The sequence below is a fragment of the Lupinus angustifolius genome, unplaced genomic scaffold, assembly GCF_001865875.1.
Source record: "Lupinus angustifolius cultivar Tanjil unplaced genomic scaffold, LupAngTanjil_v1.0 Scaffold_85_45, whole genome shotgun sequence".
NCBI lineage: Eukaryota > Viridiplantae > Streptophyta > Magnoliopsida > Fabales > Fabaceae > Lupinus > Lupinus angustifolius.
In genome coordinates, this window is record NW_017724252.1 from 29,917 (window position 1) to 39,817 (window position 9,901).

The following is a 9,901-nucleotide window of genomic DNA, read 5'->3' on the forward strand; positions in this document are numbered from 1 at the left end:
GATTCAGATTTTGCTGGATGCAAAACTAGGAGAAAAAGCACAAGTGGTACTTGTCATATTTAGGAAATGCACTAGCCTCATGGTCATCCAAGAAACAAGTATGTATTGTCCTAAGTACTGCTGAAGTAGAATACATAGCAGCAAGTAGTTATTGTGTCCAAGTGTGTGGCTTAAACAACAATTACGAGATTATGGCTTAGACTTAGACTACATTCCCCTAAAATATGACAATATTAGTGCTATAAATCTCACAAAGAATCTAGTAATAGATTCTAGAACCAAACACATAGATATAAAACATCACTTCCTTAGGGACCATGGCCAAAATAAAGATGTGACTTTAGAATTTGTTGATACTCATGACCAACTAGCAGATCTATTTACTAAACCTTTGGCAAAATAACCTTTCTATAAAATTAGACGAGAATTAGGCATACTTGATGAAGCTTACTTGTCTTAAATGCTTATTCACGATTATATGTTTGCTTCATTGTGTTTACCTTATGCCTACATATATTTAAAATTGTTTAGTTTTGGGGTATGTAATCAATCACATAGGGTTAATAATCGATTACCAGACATTAGTGTGCTTGAAGACTCGAAATTCTGAGATCAGTAATCGATTACTCTAGAGAGTAACTAATTAGTGAATATGACAGAAACCTTTAGTAATCAATTGCCCATTTATGTAATCAATTACCTAAACTTGATGTTCGAATTTGAGAATTTTTTATCATCAGTAACCGATTACTCAAACCAGTATTTAAGTGTTCTTCTCCATTTTTCAGACATTTCATCTTCTTCCTCAAACCCATCTTTCGTGTCTACCCCATTTTGCCTCTAAAAACTTCATCTTTGATCCGATTTGAGTTATTTTTGAGTCATTTCATATCAAATTTTCAATTCTAAACACTTCTATTCCATAAATTTCATGTTTAGTGGCCAAAGTAAAAAATTCCCCAAATCTCTCAAACACTCAAAGCCTAATTTTTTCAAAACTTCAATCCAAGACTTCATCATCAAAAGCTAAGAAGCAACGTACCAGTATGTCTCAAAAGAAGCAAGAAACTTCATCTTCTAAGGCTAATCCTCTGGAGTTGGCACGACTTCTCGCTAATGATGAACAACGCAAAGTCTTTTCATAGAAGTTTCTTGGACGACCATTCTTTTCTCCTAGTATGGCAAGATAAGTAACTTTGAGTTTGATGATTTCCCTTGACCTAGTCTACTTAGGCAACAAAATCTTTTTGATTTCTGTGAGGAATCAAATGCCTATTACCCTGAACTTGTTAGAATATTTTACTTCAATTTGAACTTGAGGAAAAACCATCTTACATCCTCAGTGAAAGAAAAAAATTATTTTAGATGTAAAGACTTTCAGTTCAATATGCTATATTATAACCTATCAAGGTAGCATAAAATATTTCGGTCTTTTATGTGAATGAGATAATTATGATAGAAAAGAGTTCTACTAATCTATGTGTAAATTCTCTAAATGGGAAATCAAAATGCGTAAGCCACAAGCTTTAGGTGAAACTGTAAAGAGTAGAGATGTTATTGTTGTAGGAAATCTCAATCTCGAAGATCGTTTGCTTCACTACTTTCTTAGCTATGTAATAGTTCCAAAATTCTCAAATCATTTTCAAATTAATGACATGGAACTACAATTGATGTATGCTCTTAAGCATAACCTTCAAATCAATTGGGCTTTGACAGTAATGAGACAAATGTGCTCTATGCGATAAACTCATAGCCCCTTGCCTTATGCAATCATCATCACCAACATACTTGAGCATTTTGGTGTATCCACTACTAGTGATTCCAAAATCACACTCGATGCATGCAATAATAAGATCGATGTGGATGTGATCCACAAAATGGGTTTCTTTCGAGACTAAATTGGTGGAATCTATAACCATCAAAGTGATAGACAAGCTACACCTGCTGATCCAACTGTAAATGTCTATGTTAATCCTCCTAAACCTCAACCTTCTAAATTTCATGTTGAGTCATCTTCATCTGCTACCATGCCTACCAATCATATGATCATGGATGAGTTATTCTATCTTCGAGACTATATCTCTAATTGGATGGATGTTCTTCATGCTCATAATCAACAAGTTCAAGTTGAACTTCAACGTCTATCCTATAAGATCAACAACCTAGATCTTGATGACGATAGTACTGATCCTAAGTCTTAGAATAATTGATGTCTAGGTTTCTCTTTGTAATGTTGTGTGATTTTTGACTTTTTTTTTTATGTTTTCTAGTTGCTTTAAAAATGCATGAACATATTTTTAGTTTTATGTTATGTTATGTTATGTTAAATTTTTGTTTGCTATATACATATCGTGTATGTTGGACTCTTGGCTTTTCTTCTTTTTGATGAAGTCAAAAGTGGGAGAGTGTATTTTCTGTCTAAAATTCTTTCAGGACATAACTCCAAATTAAGGGGGAGCATACATAATAGGGGGAGCATACAAAATAGGGGGAGCATACTCAAATCATGTCAAAATATCACAAAGTATGCTACTCTCAGAAAACTACATTGTCAAGAAGATATTGGTTTGTCATCATCAAAAAAGGAAGAGAATGTGAAGAAGATCTTGCTCCTGACCTTGACACAATTTTGATGAAGACACCAACATCACATAAGGAAGAAAAGGAAGAATACTTATGAAGATAATGGAGATAAAGCTTCAAGGAATTTAGAGTCTAAGCCTATAGGTACATCTATCCTTATACTTTATAATATACAATTAGTAATAATGCTTAAAAATATTTTAAAATAAAATTTAAAAATACAAGTATAAATGAAAACAATTTTAAAAATATTGTGTAAGAGTAACAGGTTACTGTGACTAAGTAACATGTTACCAGAACTAAGTAACAGATTACATGAGTGAGAGGAAGTTACCCAACAAAAACTGAACAAAGTAATCGATTACTCCCTTTTGAGTAACCGATTACACAGTTACAGTATATGAGAGTAATCAATTACACAGTATGGTAATCGATTACTTAGTTGGACAGAATGTTTGGGTAATCGATTACGTCGATGTTATAATAGATTACTGAGAGTTGTTACACTAGATTTTCAGATTCAAACTAAACAGCTTTCACCCCAAACATAATGGTTTCATTCCAATCGACTCCTACCTTTTTATAGAGGTGTTATGGCTGATTGGAAAGCCTATTTAAAGGCATTGAAACTCATAATTCAAATACACAACTCATATACACAATCTGAATTTTTCTAAAACACTTTTTCTGCACTTTCTGCAATGTGTTCTTAACTTTCAGATTAAATTTTCTGAAGTTGCTTTATGTGTGGTTTCAAATATTTTCAAACCTTCTTAGCATTATAACTAAGTGTATAAAGAGTTATCGGATTGCAAGAGATCATAGTGTTCAAATCTTGTAAAGGCAATTCTTGCCATTGTTAATGTTTTCTTCATTCAATTTGCTGAAATACTTTCTATCACAAGGATGTGATAAGAAATGGGATAGAGTCACTTGGAAAGGTTGTTTTACAAAGAGTGATATAGGTATTAGAGAGTAAGTAAGTTACAAGGAAGTCTTGGGGGTGAGAATTTGTTATTACTACTCTTAATATCTAGTGAAGAAATCTCTTGTGCTGCAAGAGCACAGGATTTAACCTTCGGTGGATAAGAAGGTGAACCAATATAAAACTTTATGAGTACTCTCTTCTCCATTATCTCCTTAAATTTACTTGATATTTTTTTACATAACTTTTTTGCTGCTGCTAACTCTGAAATTTGTAGAAAAAACTATCATATATTTAAAACAACTAATTCAACCCCCCCTCTTAGTTGCCATCTCAATCTTACATGTTATGCATATTTGGTTGTCCTACTTATGTATATGTACCTAGTGATGAACGATCTAAACTTGATCCCAAGTTAAAGAGGTGTATCTTCATTAGATATACCAAAGGTGTGAAGAGGTTCAAGTTCTGGGATCTAGTTTCCGATAAAATGGTGTTGAGCAGAGATGTAGTGTTTGATCAAGATTTCATGCTGATACAGACAGTTTTGACAAAGGTGCCCAAGCCAAATGGGGAGACTTTGGCATCAAATATGATTTTAGTGAGCAATCAAACAGTTCAGGTGAATAAAGGAAATGAGGCATGCACTAGTTCAAGTCAAGAACATGATGATTCTCAGGTAGAGAGTTCAGGTGCGTAGGAGTATCTACTTGCTGGAGATAGGGGTAAACGTCATATCAAACCTCTATAGAGATATGACTTTGAGAATATGGCTTTAGTTCCTCTCCATATTAGTTCAGGAGATACATGTAGCTTTCAAGAGGCTATAAATAGTCCGGAAATAGAACAATGGACAGGTGTCATGATGGAGGAGGTGGAGTCTCTACACAAGAACCAAACTTGAGAGCTTGACCCATTGCCCCCCAACAAGCATGCAATTGGGTGAAAGTGGGTGTACAAGAGGAAACCAATAGTATCATAAAAAGAAGGGGAAATGTTCAAGGCTCGTCTTGTAGAAAAAGGGAATTCACAGTAGAAGGAGATTGACTACAATGAGATTTTCTTTCTAGTGGTGAGACATACTTCTATCAGGGTAGTGCTTGCCTTGGTAGCCAGCCGTGATATCTACTTAAAACAGATGCATGTGACGAATTCCTTTCACCATGGTGAATTAGAGAAGAAAATTTACATGACACAACCAGAATGGTTTAGTGTGGCTAGACAGACTCACTTGGTTTGCAAGTTGAAGCAGTCTCTATATGGGTTGAAGCAATCTCCTAGACAATGGTACAAGTGGTTTGACACTTATATGTTGAAGCTTGATTACAAGCACTATGAGTATGATTGTTGTGTTTATGTGAGAAGCTTTGATGATAGTTCATTTATTTTTCTGCTACTTTATGTTGATGATATGTTGATTGTTGCTAATCATTTGAGTGATATCGACGAGCTGAAAGTCATACTAGGTAAGGATTTTGACATGAAAGATTTAGGGGCTGCTAGGAAGATTCTTGGGATGAAAATTGACATGAATATGGAAGCTAGAAAACTATGGCTCTCTTAACAAAACTATTTTGGAAAATTGTTAGAGAGATTTGATATGAGCAATGCTAAAGTAGTGAGCAATCCATTGACAAATTGCTTCAAGTTTTCCCTAGATCAGTGTCCAAAGACAGATGAAGAGAAGAAGTACATGTCATATATGCTAGTGCAATAGGTTGCTTGACGTATGATATTGTTTGTATTAGACCAAACTTGGCACAAGCAATTAGTCAAGTATGCAAGTACATGTCTAAACTAGGGAATCAACATTGAGAAGCAGTCAAATGGATTTTCAGATATTTGAAGGGGACTACAAGTCTCGGTATCATGTTTAGCAGTCAACAGAGTAAGCTTTCAGTTATTGGTTATGTTGATTCAGACTGTATAGGAGACTTATATCATAGAAGGTCTACAATGGGGTTTAACTTTACCCTTACAGATGGACCAATTATGTGGAGATCATTAGTTTAGTCTGTTGTTGCTATGTCCACAACTGAAGTAGAATATATAGCAGTTGGTGAAGCTTCTAAGGAAGCCATGTGGCTTATGGAACTGATAAATGAATTAGGCATTGAGTAAGATGGAGTTCCACTGCATTGTGACAGTCAAAGTGCTATCTTCTTGGCAAAGAACCAAGTGTATCATGCTAGGACCAAACATATTGATGTGAGATTTCATAATATTAGAGAGTTGGTAGCTTGTGGGCATATATTATTGCAGAAGGTTCATACTTTAGAAAATGCAACTGATGTTTTATCTAAGTTGGTAACCATGGACAAGTTCAGGCATTGCCCGAGCTTGCTAAACATTCACTAATGCTAGACTATGAAGCGCTCCCAAGCCAATGACGGAAGATGGAGATTGATGATATTTGTCAAGGTGGAGATTGTTGTGCAATGACTCATATTCTCTAGATAACAACAATACAAGTTATGGGTTTGGGCTTATGTAAAATGATTGGGGAAAGTGCTATATATTTATGTTATGCAAACCTAATGTAACAAGGAGAACAATAGCTAAACACAAATCTTTATTCTCTAATAATACATTGTGGTAGTCTCTCAACGCTCTCAATGAAGTAGGCACAATTGGTCGAACCTCGTAACCAAACCCCTTGTGTTATTCTTTTTTCTCTATACTCTTTTACTATTTGATTACTCGTTTGTTCCCAACACCTAGAATTGAGATTATATAAATATTAGTTCAATAATAACAATGCTCAAGAGTAACATCTTATTTTATTAGCGAAAGAATGTGAGAAATCTGGAATATAATAAAATATGAACAATACTTACTCAAAAGTACCATCTTGGTTTCTTGACCCAAAAATCAGATGAAATATGGATAATATTTGCCTAAAAATATCAAGAAGAATGTGATAAAATATGAGAAAATTTTGCTCAAGAATAACATGAGAAGAATATGATAAAATATGAGTAATTTTGCTCAAGAATAATAAGAGAATAATATAATAAAATATGAGCAATATTTGACTCAATAATAGCAAGAAGAATCGAGAGAAATAGAGAATATGATAATTGTAAAAGAGAATGGTAAAAAATAAAACATCAACAAGAGGAATGAATAACATATTTTGGTGAGAAAAATGAAATTGAAAAGAAGGATGATGATGTATGATGAAATTGAAAAACTGCATGACTTCTTCTCAACAAAATCAGTAAGAATGTATAATTATATTGCTCTGATACCATATTAGAAATCAAAGAGTAAGAAAAAAATGTATATTTCATTTATTGAATGAATAGAATTGAATGAATTGAATATTTAATGAATAGAAAAGTTACAATAAAAGACTTATATAAAAGGAAAGAAAACTAACTAACCTAACAACTAAGATTAACTAATCAACTAACTCTAACTATAAAATATAAATGAGTTTAAACAAATTAATAACACAATACAATATTGACGGAAAGTACCATAATATATTTCAAAATATATTTGAGCATCCCTAGTAGGGAAATTTGATACTGAGGGCTAGAAGTTACCTTATATAGTACTTAGTCACACTCTTCACCAAATCATATTGGTTGTGTACAAATTGCCTCTAACACTGGGCCAGGACCCACTTCCGTGAGTATTAGAGTAGAGTGTCTTGTATGTTAGTATGTACTATGTAACCATTGGAGCTTCTTGTATTTAATCTTGAAGGGTTCAATAGTGAACTCATTCAGGTGATCTCATAATAGTAAGGTTGTTACCTTATACTTGAAAGGTACAAGTTTAAAATTTGACCTTACCCATATCCACCAAGTGGGAGCTTCGTGTAGGGCAATTGTCCAGGTTTTTATTCTTATCCAAGCACCTTATAACTTTGTACTGAAAAAATAATTGAGCAAATTGCAAGCCTACTGTTTAACTTGCAAAACTCTAACATTGTATTAAGTGTCTCCAATGAGAACAATCTGCAATGTGCAGCATTTCAAAGAAGATGGATTACTAATTCTTGTTCTGAGGCAATTTTAAATGTGCTGTATTTTCACTAAGAATTAAAACAAAGAACTCTTACAAATAAGAGTAAAGAAACATGATTAATGACTCATTCAGGCTTTGTCCAGTTCCAGCATTTTGAGTCTGGCCTGCACTAGTTCTAACAACACTTCTCAAGATAAATAGAACTAATTCACTCTTATTTGGAAAAGAACCACATTTATTAGAGAGGCTACTATAGACAAGGAACAAAGTATCTTCATTTATTAGAGAGGCTACTATAGACAAGGAACAAAGTATCTTCTGTATGCAAAAAAAAATTATTTTTCTAAACCATTTTGTATTAACATAGGGGTAAAAAGAGGACTACACCGTGTATATACTTCAATCTGCTTAGCTTTAACTGTGGAAATGGTAAGTTTCTTTGAGTAAAACAAGGCATTGATCTAGCGGTATAAGGCCCGACTGGATCCCTAAGGTCGAGATTTCGATTCCTGAGAGTGACATTTGTTGGGAGGGGAGCCACAAACCTCGAAAGAGATTAATTTCTTAGCCAAAAAGTGAAGGATAACCATTGGTAGTACAAAAAAAATATAGTAGAGGCATACACAAGCCATGGTAATTACAGGGAAGGATTTACATTAGAAGTATTTCAATTAGTAACAATTCATACACTTCACATATATTTTGGTTATGACTTAGGAGAGTAGCTAAAGATGAAAATCATATAGAACAATACTAACAAACTTGCTAAAAAAACCAAGAATTTCTACCAAATACAAATGAAGAAAATTGAGAGATAAAGAAGATTTGTCTTCATATCATGTCCTTGATTGAGTTTCATCAATGGTCTCCAGTGCTGGTCTCCAAGATCTTTGCTTCAAGTACCTTTCAACAGGCTCAGGCTCAATAATCACCTCACTATAAGCTTCTATTTTCTTTGGCTCTGAAGGAAGAAACATGCACACTGGAAAAATCTTTCCCAAATTGTTAAAACTTCCATGCTTCAATGCCTTGGATGCTTTGTAATTAAAAGAGCTCATTTCATCATGTGTTAGTACCGAGTATAGCAGGTCCATTGGTAGAAGGAAGTAGAATTTACGCCTTTCGAGTTCTTCATCGGCTAACAGCCCTTGAATCCGGTGACCGACTTCGAGGTAGCTTGAGTCACAAACAAACTGTCCAGGGTATTCTAGCATGAGCTCTGAAGCTCTCATTGGTTTTGTGTAGAACTCAAGTCTCCCATCTAAGTATAGGACCTTATAGACCCCATTGGAAATCAAAGAAGGTGTACATAAAGCTGCATTGCCCATTGTAAAATGAGTATTTAGTATTTCCCTTTGAAATTTTGGAAAGTTTGGAACCAAGGAGGTTTTATAGAGCTTCTTAGAAAGTGATTGTGTATTTATTGAAGAAAGAAAATATAGTTGATTGTCCTGTTCTAGCTGCAAGGTCCTTAGTTGGTATATTTTTATTATGATATTTAATTATATTTTAATGCTAAAGTTTGTCATACTCTAAGTGGTATATCTTTAGAACAAAATTTCCTATCTGGCAGAAGCTTAGTTTTATGCTGATATAAAAAAAAAGTAGGTACATATCTTTGGACCTTGAATGCTTATATATTCTATTTGAGTTTTGTTACTTTTGTTCAATAAAATTCACACTAACACTGTATATTCATCTCATTTATTTTTTATCTTGCAGTCGTTTCAATGCTGTGAGCTTAACTATTTATTCCATAAAAATCTAATGATTCAGATCTACTCACTAATTTAAATAATTGAAATATTGGATTTTTCTAAAATGGACTGTTAAGGTGTGGAACAAAAATCACTTGTCCCCAAACGTCTTTCATTCTCTGTCCCAGGCCAATCAAACATTGTCACATAAATAAAAAAACTTTTAAAAACAAAAATTGACATTTTTATATTACTTGTTATAATCTGATTGATCCAGGATATGAAATGAAACACCCTTAGAAACATGTGTTCTTTGTCCTAAGATATAGAGTGTATCTTTTTAACTTATTCTTGGAATAAGTGAATTATCTCATTGTGTAAGTAAGGTGTCCAATTGTGGTGTTCACTTTCAAGTGTTAAAAGAATATTACTATATTCAATAATGACCCTCTTGTTATGTCACCTTAAAGTTTAAAGATCCCTCTTCTTTTTTAATACAAGGACAGAAAGCCACAAATGAAGGAAATATTGCCAACCTGGCAAACTTGGAAAAACCAGTGCACATAACTTTCCAACGAGCTTTAGTGTAGTAGTATTTCTAAGTGTGTTGAGGTTAAAAAGATAAGAGAATAATTTATTGGGGTGCACATGGAGAGGAATGGAGAAAAGGCTATTGCATATAGATAACCACACTTATGGACACCACCAAACTCATGAG

General features: G+C 33.7%; 1 protein-coding gene across 1 annotated transcript; it reads right to left on the reverse strand.

Moving 5' to 3' along the window:
* Positions 1 to 8,079: 8,079 nt before the first annotated feature.
* Positions 8,080 to 8,911, reverse strand: LOC109339627. The gene has a single exon (XM_019577092.1). It carries the CDS (start codon positions 8,812 to 8,814, stop codon positions 8,323 to 8,325), a length of 492 nt encoding a protein of 163 aa, XP_019432637.1. The 5' UTR covers positions 8,815 to 8,911; the 3' UTR covers positions 8,080 to 8,322.
* Positions 8,912 to 9,901: the final 990 nt, after the last annotated feature.

Excerpts from the sequence above, each read along its gene's own strand:
- LOC109339627 (XM_019577092.1), bottom strand. The coding sequence starts at position 8,814 with ATGGGCAATGCAGCTTTATGTACACCTTCTTTGATTTCCAATGGGGTC.